Source organism: Etheostoma cragini, chromosome 17 (genome assembly GCF_013103735.1).
Source record: "Etheostoma cragini isolate CJK2018 chromosome 17, CSU_Ecrag_1.0, whole genome shotgun sequence".
In the NCBI taxonomy this organism is placed as follows: domain Eukaryota; kingdom Metazoa; phylum Chordata; class Actinopteri; order Perciformes; family Percidae; genus Etheostoma; species Etheostoma cragini.
The window spans coordinates 9,288,749-9,306,389 of record NC_048423.1 but is presented as its reverse complement, the minus strand read 5'-3'; the positions used below and the strand labels follow the sequence as shown (position 1 = coordinate 9,306,389).

Below are 17,641 nucleotides of genomic sequence, written 5' to 3'. Positions count from 1 at the left end.
TTTCTCTTCCATAAATTACAAGCACCAAAAGCATTAATTCAATGTTTCACTAGCACCAACGCTTTGCAAAAATATGTTCTGTGTCCCTCCTCATGAATAAAACTCTTTAACTGCTAGTAATTATTCTACAACCTTTTGTTCTGTATATAATAAGAAAGTAACCCATTAAATCATCAGATTTAGAAAGAAAAACACTCAAAAAGTGCTGGTTAGGTCTGTCTTTAAACATAATGAAGCATTTATGTATTAATGGTTCACGTAGGCTACACATTAACTAGGGATATATGCAAAACAAATGGATAACATATTTCTCCTGTCTTTTCTGATGCATTAATGTAAATGTTTATTGGGCTTTACTGTTTTAAGAACACATCTTTAGTTATATTTTTATGTATTGTTCTTTTTTTTAATTTTTACAGTTTTCTCTTGTTCCATTGTATTACAACTAATAATATGTTTGCCAATTAGAGTTCTTGCTGTATAGCGCCATGAACAGTTAAAATATATACACAATATATAACCATTTGATTTAATTAATACCAACAAAATATAAAGAAGAAAGAAAAAGTGTGATTTCACGACAACTTTTAGGATAATTCAACTTTTGTAAAACCTTAATTCCAATATTAGTTTGAATTACATTATTTAATCGTTGTTCTTGTTAAACAGTGTTTTTCCATTCTAATAATTTTTAATTTATGATCTAGGCACAGCTGGAATTCCTGGACTTTCTGGAGTACCAGGTCAGTTTCTCCCTGTTATCATTCATGTAGAGCATTACAGTGACTCCAGAAACACCTGCTCAGTTGAATTTGTATCTCAAATATACCAACTGAAAATATCATTAGCAGGGCTGTGAATTAATCCCTGCCGTTTTAAATGAGATGTTTTGTTAAACTGTAGGTCAACCAGGTGCTCAGGGTTTCCGTGGCGAGACAGGCCAACCGGGGCCCAAAGGTAGGTCACTGCCTGTTCAAAACTTTAAAGACACTGAGATGTAGTGTAATTAGTTTATTTATATACTGTACTATAATGTTGCTCACAGTCACTCTTCTCATTATGCAGGTGACAGAGGGCTTGCTGGATTCCAAGGACTTAAAGGTTTTTTGTAATTACTTTAAGTTTTTATAGGAGTCTTCCCTTTTGCAGTGAATGTTTTTAACTGTAATTTAATCCATGTTTATTTTAGGTGAAACTGGTGACCCAGGTCTCAAAGGAGTGAAAGGTTAGTACAGCTTTATATGAATTTAACTGTATTTGAATCTATCAACTTGGCATCTTATATTCTCTGCGCGGTTTCCTAATTCAGATGTCCCACTCCTCAGGTGATCCTGGTTTACCAGGTCTGCAAGGGGCAGCTGGAGAGAGAGGAATCAAAGGGTCAATGGGTGAGTCAAAGGACTAGCCTCAGATAAGGTATTCATTCCCAGACTCTCAGATTATAGTATGTGCTCCTGAACTATAAAAAAAAAACTGTTTGACATTTCTGGCCAAGAGTTAGATGAGAAGATCAATACCAATCTAATGTCTGTCCATTAAATATGAAGATCCAGCCTGCAGCTGCTTAGCCTAGTTAAGCCTAGAGACTGAAAACAGGGGACTATAGTTAGCCCGGCTATGCCCAACAGCAACAAAATTCTCTAAAGTTCACTGTTGAAGAGACCTTCCTATAGTCTCTGCTGGTTGCCTGGAAACTGCTCAAAATATTGAACTATTACTTTAATTAAAAGCCAATCAAAAAAGCCAAAGCACTCTCAAAGATCCATCTCACCCTGGACACTGTCTGATTGAACTGCTGCCCTCGGGCAGGACAATTACCCATGAGCCATTATTGAATTTAATTCCACTTGAGTTTTAAGTTTAAGGATGATGTCTTGTTTGTGTGGTATGCCTGTGTTTTGTGTTTTAACTTTCATTTTGAACAAATAACCTACCTCTTTATACTGTATAACTTTTTTTAAATTGACTTTAGAGACTCTTTCAGAAAAACTGAAAAACTAAATGTTTTACCCCTTCAACAAAATGGAAGAAGCACTTAATGATATTGTTAAATGTTTGTTAAAAACATTATTGTCTTTTTTTAAATTTTATACATGAGTTATATTAACTATTAAGAATAAAAATAGAAAAGAATAAAAATTCAACTTTAAAGCTCACCTATCTTTCACTTCTAAACAACTTTACAGGCAGGAATAAGAATATTAAATAAATAACATCACCTCCCACCGGGGGGCAGCAGAGAGGAGTCTGCTCAGAAAGCCTCTTGTTCACTTAGGGCGGAGATCTTCAACAGGGGGTCCGGGACCCCTAGGCGGTCCTCATAGTCACTGCAGGAGGGCATCAAAATCATTCAATATTTGAATTTTTTTTCAAAAATTAAAATGTATTAACATGAATCTAACATATTATCAGCAAATATAAATCCCCACTGATGATTGGCTTACTGGCCTATGGGTAAGGTAGTCACTAAGATCCACAGATACAGTATGTCCTAAGGATTCAATGTGCCAAATGTATGTTTACCATCAAAATACGATTTAGAAAATCATGCTGACAATTATTTTAATTGCTCAGTATACTATGCAATAAAAGGTATGTATAAAGACTTTAGGCCGCCATACACCTTATTGTAGGCCCAGTTTAATATGCAACTTCATTTTACACAATATATGTAGTGGGGGGACCCTGTTCTGTCTTTCAGTTAGGGGTCCTTGGTTTGAAAAACGATGAAGAACCCTGATTTAAGGAATAACAATTGCTGGCACAAAAACAGCTGGCTAAACAACAAAAGCTTGTTGTTTAAAGTGACTTATTGATTGATATTCAGTATGATATTTGTTTGTTTTTATAATTTCAGGGTTGTCTGGAGTCGATGGATTGACAGGATCAAAAGGTAGAATGAATCATTATATAAGCATTGCAGATACAGCTATTTAAATATCATTTTGATGTGTACAAGAATATAACATGACATTACAAGTGAGTGTAATAAGGCTTTTTGTTTCTTAACGCTTAGTATTTTAAAGACAAAAAAATCCACAATTCCTCATAAAGGGTACATTTCTTTGACCCTCAGGTGACCAAGGAAATCCCGGGCCCCCTGGACTCAGAGGTCCTGCTGGGCCTCCTGGAGATGCTGGACTTCCAGGTAAGCGGAGCCTGATGTCACTCTTATAAAACTGGATTCTTAGCTATATTGACATTGTCATTTGTGGATGATTATGATATGATATCACATGTGACATAATGATAATATCTCCCCTTCTGTAGGAACACCTGGGCTTCAAGGACCACCAGGTACGACTCTACTATTAATACAACACATATTGTAGCTTCATTATTATTCATGTGGCATTTTATTATTAATCATCTTTTCTTTAAATGCTCTCAATGCTTAAAATGTACTTGCGTCTTGCTCATAGGGATACCAGGGAATCCAGGACGACCAGGCTCTAGAGGTACAGCTATGTGGAGGGCCATCTGCTGCAGAAAGTGCATGCTCTCTGAAATACCACATGCTTTGTGCTATTACTCTGTGTATCTGATGTAGCATGTGTCTGTTGGTTTTAGGTGAATCAGGTCAACCAGGAAGAATCATTAATGCAGGTAACATATCATGACAATGTAATGTAATTTTATTTAAATAGGGATAATGCACAATTAAACATTAACCCTACACAAAGAGAGATGCATTTCACAAGGTTGTAGCAGAATTGCTGTTTTCGGTCTGTAGCCCCAGGGGATTATAACATTAATAATTAAACTTAATATTGATTTGATTATAGTTAAAGACATCTGACCATCACTTTAATTATTTTCCAGCTGGATCCACTTCTTTTGGCATCCCAGGACCACCTGGGCCTGCTGGTCCTCCTGGCCCTGCGGGACCTCCAGGATTATCAGGTCTGACCCGCAACAGCCCACAAAGTAGCCAGAGGATGTCCTTGAATTCTGCATGTCTTGCCCTGAATGAATGCACCATATCAGTAGTACCAATACTTATACTTGTATTTGTTGCTGTATCTCCTCAGGTCCCATTGGCCCTGCTGGTCTGCCTGGCCAACCTGGTAGGGAATTGCTCTTTTTTTCTCCCAAAAGAAGGTTTTTGATCCGACATGTAGCAAAGATCAAAGTCTTGTGGATGCAGCATATTGTTTGTTTTTGCAGGTGCTAAAGGGGACAGGGGATATAAGGGAGAGCAGGGAGAACAAGTAATAACAGCGAGAACGACTGAAAGTCTATCTTCCAGTAAGTACTTTCTCTTGATGATTTCCTAGTAGACATACGGTGTTTAGAGGTGAGAAATAAACTGCAGCATCTGGGGTGTGACGTTATCTGCAGAACACACTCAAAGTAAAAGTACTAATAACAAACTGCAGAAAATATTCCATTACAAGTCAAGGTAATGCATTTTAAGTCTTTTGTAAAAGCATGTACGTATATCAGTATTTAGGTACTCATTTAATGTACTCATTGTCGCTATCCGGAAGAAACCTAGTATCTCTATATTTTGTCTTTTTTTCATAAATCAATGCTATTGGTCAACCTCTACGTCTGTCTGCAGGTTTTACAATTATATAGTGACAAGGCAATATCATCTGAAATAAACTCAATACAAGTAGCCTTTTTATATTTCCTGAAAAGCAACGATTTTGGACATAGGTTTTCACCTGACAGCAACATCATGCAGAAAAATGGCCACTGTGATCGTCATATAATCATTACTCCTGTATTGATGTGTAAGCAGCATTTTACTGCTGTAGTTCGTTGAGGTGGAGCTGATCGTTTTAATTATTTTGTACAGGAACTTTGTGCAACTATTGACCATTAGCCTACTACCTACTAAGGGTTAATCTGCTGATTATTTTTTAGACTAATTAATTGATTTTCTTTTTGGTTTGTAAAATAAATAAAAAAAAGATTGCTGTCAAAATTACCCTGAACCCAAAATAACACGTTCCCAATGCTTGCTGTGTCCAAACCTCAAGATGATTCCAGGTAAATTAAAATAAGTGTAAGGAAAAGCAGCGTCTCTTTTGAAAATCTGGAACCATAAAATGTTTTGGCATTTTTTTATGAAAAATGGTGATTATCAAAATAGTTGACAATCGATCAATCATCATCGATTAAATTATTTTTCAGCTCCACTTGTACAAATTGTGGAGTAGTTTAATTTATAACAAAACATCTTATTTTATAAGCACTTCATATGTTTATGTTTATCCAAACATATAATTTGTAAATCAAAATCTGTGAATGTGTGTAGTGACTAAGGCTACACTTATACTGCTACATCTTGGTTTAAAAACGAACATTTTATGCTACACTTACACCTCACATTCCCACCGCTCTGGCGGTTCAGAGCCCTTTAAACGGAGACATTTGAAGATATGTGGTTTGGGCATGTTAAAACGGAGATTATTTCTTCTACTGCAGTTAAAAACATTTATGTGCACTGAGATCGCTTTCGGCTCAAAACTGTGCTTAAAAAACAAAACGTAACAGTGTAAATTTAGCCTAAAACTGTCAAATAACTGTAGTGGAGTAGAAAATATAAAGAGACATGAAAACAAAATTACTGTTAGCTTATGGCAGCTAATGTAAATAAACAGTATGTAATGTAAAAACAGTACAAACTGATATTGAGTTTATTGAGTTTACATTCTTTCCTACTTAACCTACTTAAAACATAATGTCGTTTTGACATTAATGCTTCTTCTTCATGCTCAACTCGACTCGACTCGTCTCGTCCGCGGTGCCCCCTCCTCCTTTTACTATAAGAGGTACCATGTAGTGAAAAAACGCCATAACTAAATGGCGATGCACATTGCTCAGACGTGACTTGGTGGCATTGCATTTCCACCTTCTCATTTCATGGTTCTCCTTCTCTTTAAACAACAGTAATTAAGGAGAGGGTTGACTTTTGCTGCAAAAGATTTCCGACTGTGGTCAGAGAGCACAGGGGAGACACTTTGTTCCTCCCACCATGCCTCTAGAGACAGGACTCGCTCCAAAGCTTATCACGTCACTCTATCGCTCGCTCTACCACACACTCCCAACACACACACACACACACACACACACACAAACACACACACACACACACACACACACACACACACACACACACACACACACACACAACCACCATGCTATTCTAAAGAAATTGGTGCACCAAATTATGAAGTACAGGCCACTTACATAGGCTACTGTGAAAGCTCTGCGTGACACCACTGCACATTCATAAATCCCGCTTTAATCTACATGTAATCATTTGGCATTATCACGTATTGCAATTTGTGGCCATGGACACAGCTGTTAAGCTTAAATTACATAGGGTTGCTTTAATGCAATTTTCTGCATTTTAAGCATGGTTTGTTCCTCTCTACAGATCAGAATACTGTTCACTACTTGAAATGATGTCTTTGTGTTCCTGCTTTAGGGCAGTTTAGTGCCAGTGGAGGTGTTGGACAGCCTGGCCCCCCGGGCCCACCGGGTCAACCTGGACGTCCAGGTAAATAAAATAAACAGGATCTTTTGCTACATTATCAAAGACACCATTTTTAATGATTTTGTAGGATTTGTTTGATGCCATCGAAGAATGATTGCAGCCTTTTCATCATATTTTTTCAAATTGTGTCACTGACTACTGGTTTAAAAATGTTCATCAGGAGATTCAAGACAAGGACCTCCAGGACCACCTGGGCCTCCAGGTCAGCCAGGCAAGTATTTGAGCTCGTTAAAGCCACTGTTTCCAACTAAGACTCTGGGGCAACATGCAGTGTGTTTGATATTATGTGAAGCTCATCCATTCTTTATATCAAACTTGAATCATCTTCTTTTTTTTTAGGTTATGGAATTCCAGGACCCAAAGGAGACAAAGGAGAGGCGGGCTTTGCATCCAGCTCTGGTAGGATCGGAAATCTAAACTTGATGTGGGTTTAATATGTAATGAGCAGCAACAGAAACCATTTCAACACTGTTCTTCTTACAGGAACATTTTATACTGGACCACCAGGACCACCTGGGCCTTCTGGGCCTAAAGGATCAACAGGTGATCATATTTCTTAAAGACTTCTATATGACTGTATGCCTCATTTAAAGAAAATTCCCCTCTTTTAATTTTAGTAATAACATCTCTGTTGTTATTTTAGGTTCTCCTGGACCAAGAGGATACCAAGGTAACTTTCTTTCTATTTTTTTTTCTTTCACCAAGCATTTGTCACTGTGACATAACAATATAAATAGTTGTGAGCCTCCCTGTGAGCAAATCCATCGCAGCATAAATAACTGTGGCATCATTATCTGTGTCTCAGGCGAACCAGGTCAACAAGGTGTGCCGGGCACCCCAGGAAGACCAGGAAGCTCTGAGAGAGGTCAACATTCAAAAAAACAAATCATACTATATCACCTTAGAATTATATTAGAGAGTCTCACGTATTGGGCTTAATGAACAATAAGACAAACATTGTGTTCATTTCTTCCTTACAGTGTCGACTTTTGGTGGAGGACAGGGGATCCCTGGACCACCAGGTCCACCAGGTCCACCAGGACTTCCTGGACCACAGGGACTTAAAGGTACCAAAACATTAGTCTTGCTTTGCCAGACCAGAACCTACACAGCGCTGTGGAGGAGGGTCTAGCTAGTCCTACCAGTACACCGGGATGGGAGACAAACGTGCTCTGGTTTATTGGCATATCTTTAAACCGATCACAATTGTTAAGTGCGGCGGTGCCTCTGCAAAACAACCTCTGGAAGGAACTTGTTTTGGTGGAATATGTGTACGACACGTTGCCACTCTTCATTTCAACCCCAACCGGCCCGTCAGACACCGCCTACCAAGAGCCTGGGTCTGTCCCAGGTTTCTACCTAAAAGGGAGTTTTTCTCGCCACTGTCGCACTGTTGCTTGCGTTGGAGGGACTACTACAACTGTTGGGTCCTTGTAAATTATGGAGTATGGTCTAGAACTACTCTGTAACACTACTCTACACTTTACTCTGTAAAGTATCTTGAGATAATTCTTATTTGAATTGATACTATAAATAAATTGAAATTACGTTCAAAAGTTGTTTTAGTCGTGCAACAACAAACTCCGACTGGACAGACAGCTGCTGTCTGGATTTACCCTGCAGAGATCTGAGGAATTAAGAACAATTCTCATAAATCCACTGGAGTTTAAATTTCCAACACAAAGAAAGGAGAAGGTATCCGACATCCGGTCAAAATGAGTAAAATCCGGACGAATTTCCGTTGGCAACGGAGCAATCAAGTGCAACGTCGTAGATTTAGACTACCAACAATGAATCTGTGAATGCTGTCACTGTTTTACTGTCTGTATTTCAGAGTAAATACTGTGTTCACATGTGTGCGTTGCATAACGGTATTGATTTTGTTGCCGTTTATCATTTCTAAGGGGATACCGGAGCGCCTGGTGTTTCTGGCTTTTCAAGAGGTAAAGAAAATCATAATTCAGCTTTACAATACTACACAAAGTCAAGTGTCAAGGGTCAAGTTGTATCTTGTAAAAGCACAAATTGTTCAATGTGGCTTTTTATATCTATATCTTTTCAGTTTTTAACTATCAAATTTTTTTGCAGGTTCGGTCACAGTCACCTCAGGCCCTCCTGGACCTGCAGGTCCTCCTGGCCCTCCAGGCCAACCGGGCTCCTTCGCTTCTTCTAGTGAGATGCGGCAGTACATCACTGACTATCTAAGTACGAGTTTTTCTGAAGTAAGGTCCCATGCTCACAGCCTGCCAGGGCTGACAGAACAGAGTATGACTCATTTATTTGTTTCATGCAGGTAGAAGCAGACAGTCTAGTATCCCCGGACCTCCAGGTCCACCTGGGCCTCCAGGAATCCCTGGAAGCTTTTCAGGCTCTATTGATGACATCTCCACTCGAATCATTGCATACCTGAGACGTAAGCTTGTGCTTCTCTCCAGAATGCATATTCCTAAATGATAGTGTGAGGAGTGTGTATGTTCGGGGCGTAATTATAGCCAAATGGGGGTTACGTTCAGCTGTGTTGTGCAATTTCAGGTTCGGACTCAGGCCTTAGCATTGGTGTCCAGGGTCCTCCAGGACCACCTGGTCCACAGGGCTATGGATCCCTGACGGTCAGCGGTCTCATATCCATGCTTCAGAGTAAGTAAGACACATATTCTGACTGAGCTAGGTAGTATCAGATACATATTATCCATGCTGCACTCTAGTGTCTTAATCGCTTTATCTCATTTGACTGTGAAGGCAAAACATTTTGAAGACTTGCTTTTTCAGAAGAAGCTCCGGGTTAAACTATACATGCATCTCATACCTGTTAAATTGCCTCCTTGAGTCCTCCACTTGCCTCCCTTCCTCGTGTCTTAGTCCCTCTCACCAAGGAGGCAAAGGAGAGACACAACAAAATCATTGAAGGGGAAAGGCAACGAGCAAATGTGTTTTAGAGAGATGAGATGTCCTGTCCTCTGAATTCCTCAGCTGTATGGGCGGATTTAGCAACGGCTTTTAGCCACACGGCTTTCAGGATGGCTGCTCTCGAGTATCCTCACCTGTAGCTCAAGAGACAGAACATAGACAGAATCATCCGAGGACAGAGGAGTCGAGGACAGGGTTGTAGTCAAGATCACCTGTGTCGAGTCCAAGACACGTCCAACACCAGGACTTGTGGAGACCAAATCAAGACTGAGTCCAAAGAGGTTAGAGTCCAGGACAAGAGAGAGTCCAAAAAGGTTTGAGTCCGAGTCAAGACCAAGACATTAGTCCGAGGCAAAGTTTACTTAACCCTAACGTTAAGGTCAACGTTAACGTGAGTGTTCATTTGTAGAAATGAGAAATTCCTGGTGATTTCGATAACCACATGTGATTATGGCAGAATTGGCGGACATCTTTGTTTGTTACAGTGTGTGTAAATCAATAAAAACTAATGGAAATAACGTTAGCAGAGCACGCAGATGCACAGCATGCGAAGATAATCTAGTGTGTGATTGGTTATCAGGTGGCCATTGTTCACTTTCCCTCCAATAGTATTTTTTTTATTGTGATCACATTTTGTAAAATTATTCTTATATATTTTAGAAACACAAACAGTGACAAACAATTTCAAACAATACACTGACATGGAGAATACAAAAAAAAAACAGAGAGGAAAGACAGACACATACAAACACAAAAACAAACAGACACATACAGACAGACACAAGACAAGGGACCAAACACCTGCACCTCAAAGAGTCAGCAATGTTCAAGTGTCCAGAGTCTTTTCCTGCGCTCTATGTATGCGTGCTGTGTAGAGCTCCATATATACCACATCCAAATAGGAAAGGGTCCATGTGTGCATATAGAGCTTGTGAGATGGTTTCCAACGGGTTGCAATTGTTTTCTTTGCAGCTTGCAGCTGTAAATACAGCCCATTTCTGTGTTCTAGAGAGCTGAAAGACTGACAGATCATTTAGAATCAAGACATAGACAGTAACAGGCACAGTAACATTGAACAAGGCAGACATTTTGGATGCAATACTGTTCCAGAACTGACCCCCTCCCATATTTGGGTGGCAGTAGCTCAGTTCATATGGAATTGGGTTGGGAACTGGGTGGTCGTGGTTCAAGTCCACATACAGACCAAAGTATGGTGGTGCACTGATAGCTGGAGAGGTGCCAGTTCACCTCCTGGGCACTGCCAAGGTGCTCTTGAGCAAGGCACCGAACCGCCAACTGCTCGGGGCGCCTTTCCATGGGCAGCCCCCTCACTCTAACATTTCCCCATTTAGTGCATATATAGGTACTGAGAATGTGTGTGTAATTCAGGCCTGTGTGTAATGTGTGTAATAACAACAGAGTGTAAACTGTAATTTCCCCTTTGTGGGACTAATAAAGGACTAATTAATCTTAATCTTATTGTTATAAACATAATAATTACTGGAAAAGCAAGCAAGACCAGTGGCAGAGACCGACACAAGTCCAAGTTCAAATACCAACGATTCCGCGACAAGTTCGAGACCATAGACAAACAGTCTTGAGTCTGGACTCGAGTCCAAGACCGGACTCGAGCTCTGGTCGAGGAACTATCAAATAAAGGTTATGAGTTGCAGCCTGTGTCTCTCTGCTGTGATCTGTCTAGGAGAAGATGTGAGGAGATACTTGACAGGACCACCAGGGCCACAAGGACCACCGGGACGACCAGGACAACCAGGGACATCGGGAGGATTTTCAGGCAGTTACAGTATAGAGGAGATAGCCACATATATCTTCAAAATCATGAATGGTGAGCACAGGTTGCATTGAAAACTGGTACACAGAAAAACAATAACCCCGGAAGTAATTACTGGTCTTCGATCAATCAAATTGCTTTTATTGTCATTGTCAGACCGAGGGATTGCTAGAGGTCTGCCCGGGCCACCCGGGCCACCCGGTCCTCCTGGGCTTTCTGGTGCAGGGGGATCTGGCTTGGTTACTGCTACAATTGACTATGCTGAACTGATAAAACGTAAGTCTTTTTTTTTTTTTACTGACAGAAACCGTCTTGTTGATAGTGAAAATCTTTATTGTATCTTCATCCACTCAGATTCAGACTTCCGCTCATGGATTAGCTCTGCACTACAACCCGGTCCTCCGGGTCCTCCGGGTCCTAGGGGTATCCAAGGGCAACCTGGTCCTCCCGGCCCTCAGGGCCCCGCTGGAGTCTCCACTGCCACTGTGTACGGGGGTGCAGGAGGTCGTGGCTACAGCTTGGAGGAAATTCAGCGTTACCTGCAGGGTGAGTCCGGCAGACACAATAAACATAATGTATTGTATAAGCAACAACTTATTCCACTGTACAAATTGCAGTTCAAAGGGTAATTACATTATGTATATTATTTATAGCACCCTTAAGTTAATTATTGTCATAGCTGCTTCCCTGAGAGAATGTTAGCTGAATTAGCTTAACAGGATTAAACATTTATGCGTAAACTAAAGGTAGAGTAATTGTGTTTACAGATGCATTTCAGATTTTTTTCCTTTAAATCACCAACAGGATAAAATAAAATATGCATAGTGCAACAAAAAAAACTGAACTGTGTTTTAGTTTTCTTAGATACTTTTTACAATTCATTGTGACCAATGAATTACTTTAAATAATATAGAGTTTCCCTTCGGGGATCAATAAAGTATTTCTGATTCTGATATACAGGGACGTAGAGACTTTTTTGGCAGCAGGGGCTCAAGGAAAAAAAAGCCCTGAAAAAATTCTATGAAATTTAAACAAAACACTAAATATATTAACACAACTCTGACTACCTTTTCAATTTATCTTAGTTCCCTTACGCAATTGTTTAATAGTTTTAACAAATACTCAACAAAATAATCAGTTCCCACTGAAACATTTTAGTATAAACAATGTGCATGTTTTCTTTGCAACTAGTTTACAGAGGGACAATGTTTCACCAAGATTTGTTTATTTTGCAAATGGCAATAAATAATTTAAAATCTTTTGGTGTTAGTGGAAAAAAAAAAAAACTCTAGTCCTAGCCATCTTAGCTGTCAAAAGCTTTATAACTTACAATTTTGTAAGCAACCACAACTCCACAAGTCAATTCAAGCGACAGAGTGAGCAGAGAGACAGTCCGAGACAGGTTTAGGCCCTGACAAACCATCCATCCATATTCATCCTCTTATCCGGTATCGGGTCGAGGTTAAGGCCCTGACACACACTAACCCGATTATCGGCCGTTGGTCAGTCTGGTGAGGTCAGTGACTCAAGGCTGTTCAGTCTGTTTCGTGCCTTCGTCAGCCGGAGGAGCCATCGGCTTTTATTCCGGCCAATTTGACATGTTGAATCGGAAGGCGGGCAGTCGGACTCAAATGACCAATCTGATTGGTGGAGAGCTAACCCAGAAATGATGAGCAGGATGAGCGGGATGAATACCTCTCAAAATCTAACGAAAAATCTTTTAAATTGATCTTTGTCGATCGGAAATGAAGACAGATTCGGAAACTCCATGGCCTATTTCTCTATTAAAATGTTTTCAGAAACATGTTTTGGTAAACTATTTTGTAAAATATGAGATTGTTTTCCAAACGAGCCGCCATGACAATGTTTTTGAAATTTTGGAGAAGTCAGACCCACGTGATGTGTTCCTCCAATCAGCTGCCGGTTTTCATTTTCTGGGCGACAATACAGATTAACACCGCCTGCTGTTATGAAGACATGTTACGTCTTGTGCACGTGCAGAACGTAGGCTCAAGTCGGCGTCGTTGCTGTGTGTTCCGAGGCACTTTTTTGACAAACTCGGGGAGGCAGTCAGGTCGACTGGCTTTTCTGCCACCGGTTGGCCGTCAGGTTGGTGTGTCAGAGCCCTTATAGGAACATCCCGACCCGCAGACTCAGAGCCAGTTTGCAGACTGTGGGATTCACTCGAGAACCCACGAGTCCTCGACGACTCATGAGTTTTCAATGACCCAAGAGCATTTTGCGTGAATCAGCCAGCTATGAGTGGATATGTAGCAAACGAGCGAATTAAGTCTCTCTTCGAGCCTAGAGTTAAGCAAATCCACAGTCACATAGTCCGAAACAAGCTTGCCTCGCCTCACCTTTAGATCAATAGTGACTCAAGTGACTCGCATTACCCTGATCAGTTTAGTGAGTGACTCAGAATAACCTGAATCCTTAGAAGGAACCTAAGGATTCGGGTTTGCCAGGCCTACCTATAACCGGTAACTCTGAGAGCAAAGTGTTCACATAGCTTTTGAGAAATCTAGGTAACCTTCCTAAAGTTGAAAATAATTGTTTTTTCAAACTGCATGTAAACGTACTGACTGGTTACAAAGGTTGCATATCCATTTTTAAATAAAAGCACAAAAGAACGGTTCTCTGTTACCCATTTAACCACACCCAACAATAACTACATGGTGTAGCGACACACCCTTTTGTTCCCCTCTACATCACTGCAGCAAAGTGAGATGTTAAACCGCTCGAGGTCAGCTAAAATAAGATTTTCAGAAAGTATAAAGTTCAAATTCAATGTAATGTAAAACAACAGCCCTTCATTACAGCACAAGCATATCTTTTTGACCGTAACATTCAGTTAAAGAGGTGTTCATTCAACATTATGGTCATGTTGAAGGTTTTGTATTTGTCCAAATGCCTTATTTTTTACCTAACATCTATCTACCATCAGTGGAATTGCAATAAGGTTTCTCATCTTGCTGTGCACAACTTGTACAAATTAGAATGACAGTAATGTGGACTTGAATCTTTCCCAGGTTCTGGGTTTAGAGGTTTTCCCGGCCCTCCTGGTCCTCAAGGTCCACAAGGTCCACAAGGTCCACAGGGTCCACCAGGCAGTTACAGCGGATCCATTTCTTACAACGGAAACTTCCCTCGAGAGAGCATCCGCACTGAAATTCAGCAGTATCTGACCAGTAAGCTCCTAACATCCCACACAGACAGATTGAAGACACACAAGAACAGATGATATCATGGATGAACTTTATCTTTCAGGTGACAGTGTTCGTCGTGCCATCATCGGACCTCCGGGCCTTCCAGGACCGATGGGTCAAAAGGGAGAGCGCGGAGAGCCGGGTTACATCCAGAGCCAGACGCAGAGCCAGAGCTACACTCAGGGTGAATCCCAACAAGGCTCTGAGCGTAGAGATATCCATGTCACACAGACCCTGGACCACTCCAACCTCGCCAACGTTGCAACAAAAGTTACAGACTACATCAAGCGTGAGTCGATCAGAACCGTCAAGCGCAGAGATTTCTTTAGTTATGTAAGGTAGAAGTTGTTTAAGCCTGACACTATGGGCACCCCCAATCAACACAAACGCCCTCATCCATCCCATATTTTTGGGGATCTACTCTCCAAATGCTCTAACTACAGTTTCCATAATGCTTTGGGGATTTCACACCTAGTGGGATGTCATTATCTCAGATGTTGCAAATAAACGTCTATGAATTATTATAAATGTTTATGAATTGTAGAGAACATTGGTTATTATAACTCCAGATCTGCTGAAAACATGTTTTTAAGTTTTCTTCAATATCAAAGGGATCCAGCGATAGTTGTCTACACGTACGTCCTTGGGTACAATGGATTACAATGATACAAATATCGGCTAAAAATGGAGCTCAAGTTGTAGCCCACAACCCTCAATTATGTCTCAGGGAGTGCCCACAGTGTCAGACCACTGTCTTAACTACTACTACTACTACTACTACTACTACTTCTACTACTACTACGACTACTACTATTACTGCCCTTCTGGCCAACTATGATGAAAAGTTTGATGATATGAGTGTTTGATATATAATAAACCACCTGTAGGTCAAGGCCTGCTGCATGATTATCTGGTTGAGGGTACTTGGAGGGCGAATGTACGAGCGATTCAAGGCCCCCCTGGTCCACCTGGCCCTGTTGGACCACCTGGTCAGAGCCGTGTCATCGGTTCCTATGGCAACGTCACCGCTGACCTCATGGAGTTCTTCAGAAGTGAGGATGCCGTTAGGATTTTCCACATACTGTATCAAGTTAAATCACACAGCAATGGAAAGCCAGTTACGTAAGTGTAGTTGGAAAATGTTGCTTCATCACAACTGAATCTGTGCTTCTGCTCTTGTGCAGTCTATGGCACCATCCCCGGAACTCCAGGAGGCCCTGGACCAAAGGGTGAGAGAGGGTACCCAGGACCCAGAGGAGAAAAGGGTACATTTAAAACAGAGTTGATGAAACACTTTGTATTTTCCAGAATAATGTGTTTATTCGAGCGACTGAGCCAAGCAAGTCTGAGAGTTTTGTATGTTTACAGGTGATCCTGGGCAACAAGGTTTACCAGGAACACCAGGGCTATACACCTACCAAATTCCACACAAAGTGCAGAAGAGGGATGCAGGTAACTTCAGTGAAATGTTGTAAAATCACATAAAAAAAATGTTGAGTGTTACATGCATGTAACTTTTTATTTTTCCTATCCACTGCAGGCAATAATTTGGTCGGTGGTTATCGTCAGCATCGCCGTCACGCCAGCGGTGCCTAATCATACTACTGGATCATGTCAGATTTCATTTTTACTCTTTTTTTGTTTTTGTTTTTAGTTGTTCAACTGTAGCAAACGCAAGTAGGCAAACTGCGCCTTACTGTTACCATCTGTAGAAAAGTCACAAGACAATTTGAGAAAACTTAAGTAGCCAATAAGTCTTTTTAAAAACAGCTTCAGGTAGAGTAGTATGGATTAAGCTGCTGGTCAGTGTCTTTGTTACACAGACTTCATTCTTATTGACATGTGGGTGTATAATGTTTACTTTGCTTAATTAGAAGCTTGCATTCAAACTTCCAGGGAGCAGCTTTGTTTAACAGAATATCTGTTTAATCAATCAGTAGCTGAGCTTTTAATTACACTTTTCATCTTTACCACTGCTCGTGTAATTTGGTGTACTTTTTTTGTCTTTTGAGGATTATATTGTATTAAGGACTATATAATGTGTTTACTTTGTCAAAGTAAACTTTCAATGTTAAAATACTATATTGTCAGATTATCTACATAAATCAAGCCCACCTCCATCTTTAAAGACCTCTTGAAGTAATCCGTTCATCCCATACAAATTACAAAATAATTTACTTTTGTTTTTTAAATATATAGCAATGCATCATTACCAGTCAGTGAGGGTCATTTGTGCAGCAAGGAGTGAACTTAGATTACAGTAGGACTGATGACTTGAAAAGACCTTGACCTTGAAAAGGTTTGTTGGTTAAAAACAGAAATAAATGTTGCATGGTTGAAAGACAGATGATCACTCAAGAAATGACTGATTGAACTGTATATTTTTGTATGAGAGTGCACTGAAATTGATATATTTTCTTTATACCTTTAAGTGTTGGAAAGAATAAATTATAAAATGTTCCCAGATTTTTTTTACGTGATTGAACTTATTGACCTTTGATCAATATATTTAAAGACGCACAAATAAATCTATTTTTGGACTTGTGAGTCTTGAGCTTCACTTAAAATAAAATAAAAAATTTTAAAAAAGAGTCAATATTTTATTTACAACAAAAAAGTTGATTTATAAAGACACTTAAAATACATTTGATCTGACATAAAAGGAATATTCATTGTGGTAAATGACAAATCATGGAAATGCTGTAACTTAACAAAATAAAAAAATATTGGAAATCTATGGATTCATGACAAAACACTTAGTCAATGTCAGCATACAGAAATTATAACATGCTTTGATGATATGCAGCAACAAAATAAACTAATTAGGTCAACTAAAATCTCTTTTTGTGGACTATCAATAATTTTGCTCCTAAAATACAGCGTATGACGTCTCCTCACACAGATTACAGATACAGCGTTTTACCTTTCACTCAACACTGGTTTTAACAAGAGCAAAAAGCTCACAGAAAAGAGCAATTAAATCATCAATATATCAGGAATACAAGTTTAGAAAACTAGATGTGATCATAAAATACTTAAGTGCATTTTTGAAAATGAGTTAAATTATAAGTCAAGATAAAAAAGGTTAGTTTGGAGTTTGAACAGACTCGGGTGAGACAAAGGTGAATCGCTGTCAAAATTACATTGACAGTTATACTACTGCATATTTTTTCTTCAGCTCATGTGGCAAAACAGTGCAAATAAACAGTTTTACATTCCTTA

The 17,641-nt window shown here is 39.8% G+C and overlaps 1 protein-coding gene across 10 annotated transcripts in view; it reads left to right on the top strand.

Moving 5' to 3' along the window:
* The window catches only part of LOC117960869 (collagen alpha-1(XVII) chain-like), a 31,141-nt gene extending 14,262 nt beyond the window's left edge, over positions 1 to 16,879 (top strand). For 5 of the 10 annotated variants that reach the window (XM_034899123.1, XM_034899126.1, XM_034899122.1 and 2 more), the window contains 33 exons: positions 708 to 743; positions 904 to 957; positions 1,066 to 1,101; positions 1,190 to 1,225; positions 1,326 to 1,388; positions 2,858 to 2,893; positions 3,077 to 3,148; positions 3,271 to 3,297; positions 3,423 to 3,458; positions 3,571 to 3,606; positions 3,823 to 3,903; positions 4,032 to 4,067; positions 4,168 to 4,248; positions 6,443 to 6,514; positions 6,672 to 6,722; positions 6,851 to 6,910; positions 6,995 to 7,054; positions 7,155 to 7,181; positions 7,317 to 7,376; positions 7,492 to 7,578; positions 8,416 to 8,454; positions 8,600 to 8,716; positions 8,805 to 8,924; positions 9,044 to 9,148; positions 11,121 to 11,264; positions 11,367 to 11,486; positions 11,565 to 11,756; positions 14,243 to 14,401; positions 14,481 to 14,708; positions 15,307 to 15,471; positions 15,604 to 15,684; positions 15,788 to 15,871; positions 15,960 to 16,879. In XM_034899123.1, coding sequence (XP_034755014.1) covers positions 708 to 743; positions 904 to 957; positions 1,066 to 1,101; positions 1,190 to 1,225; positions 1,326 to 1,388; positions 2,858 to 2,893; positions 3,077 to 3,148; positions 3,271 to 3,297; positions 3,423 to 3,458; positions 3,571 to 3,606; positions 3,823 to 3,903; positions 4,032 to 4,067; positions 4,168 to 4,248; positions 6,443 to 6,514; positions 6,672 to 6,722; positions 6,851 to 6,910; positions 6,995 to 7,054; positions 7,155 to 7,181; positions 7,317 to 7,376; positions 7,492 to 7,578; positions 8,416 to 8,454; positions 8,600 to 8,716; positions 8,805 to 8,924; positions 9,044 to 9,148; positions 11,121 to 11,264; positions 11,367 to 11,486; positions 11,565 to 11,756; positions 14,243 to 14,401; positions 14,481 to 14,708; positions 15,307 to 15,471; positions 15,604 to 15,684; positions 15,788 to 15,871; positions 15,960 to 16,015 — 2,657 coding nt within the window. In that variant the 3' untranslated portion in view covers positions 16,016 to 16,879. The remainder of the gene's footprint in view (positions 1 to 707; positions 744 to 903; positions 958 to 1,065; positions 1,102 to 1,189; positions 1,226 to 1,325; positions 1,389 to 2,857; positions 2,894 to 3,076; positions 3,149 to 3,270; positions 3,298 to 3,422; positions 3,459 to 3,570; positions 3,607 to 3,822; positions 3,904 to 4,031; positions 4,068 to 4,167; positions 4,249 to 6,442; positions 6,515 to 6,671; positions 6,723 to 6,850; positions 6,911 to 6,994; positions 7,055 to 7,154; positions 7,182 to 7,316; positions 7,377 to 7,491; positions 7,579 to 8,415; positions 8,455 to 8,599; positions 8,717 to 8,804; positions 8,925 to 9,043; positions 9,149 to 11,120; positions 11,265 to 11,366; positions 11,487 to 11,564; positions 11,757 to 14,242; positions 14,402 to 14,480; positions 14,709 to 15,306; positions 15,472 to 15,603; positions 15,685 to 15,787; positions 15,872 to 15,959) is intronic. The other 5 variants (XM_034899125.1, XM_034899127.1, XM_034899124.1 and 2 more) reach the window with 5 other exon arrangements.
* The last annotated feature ends 762 nt before the right edge of the window (positions 16,880 to 17,641 follow it).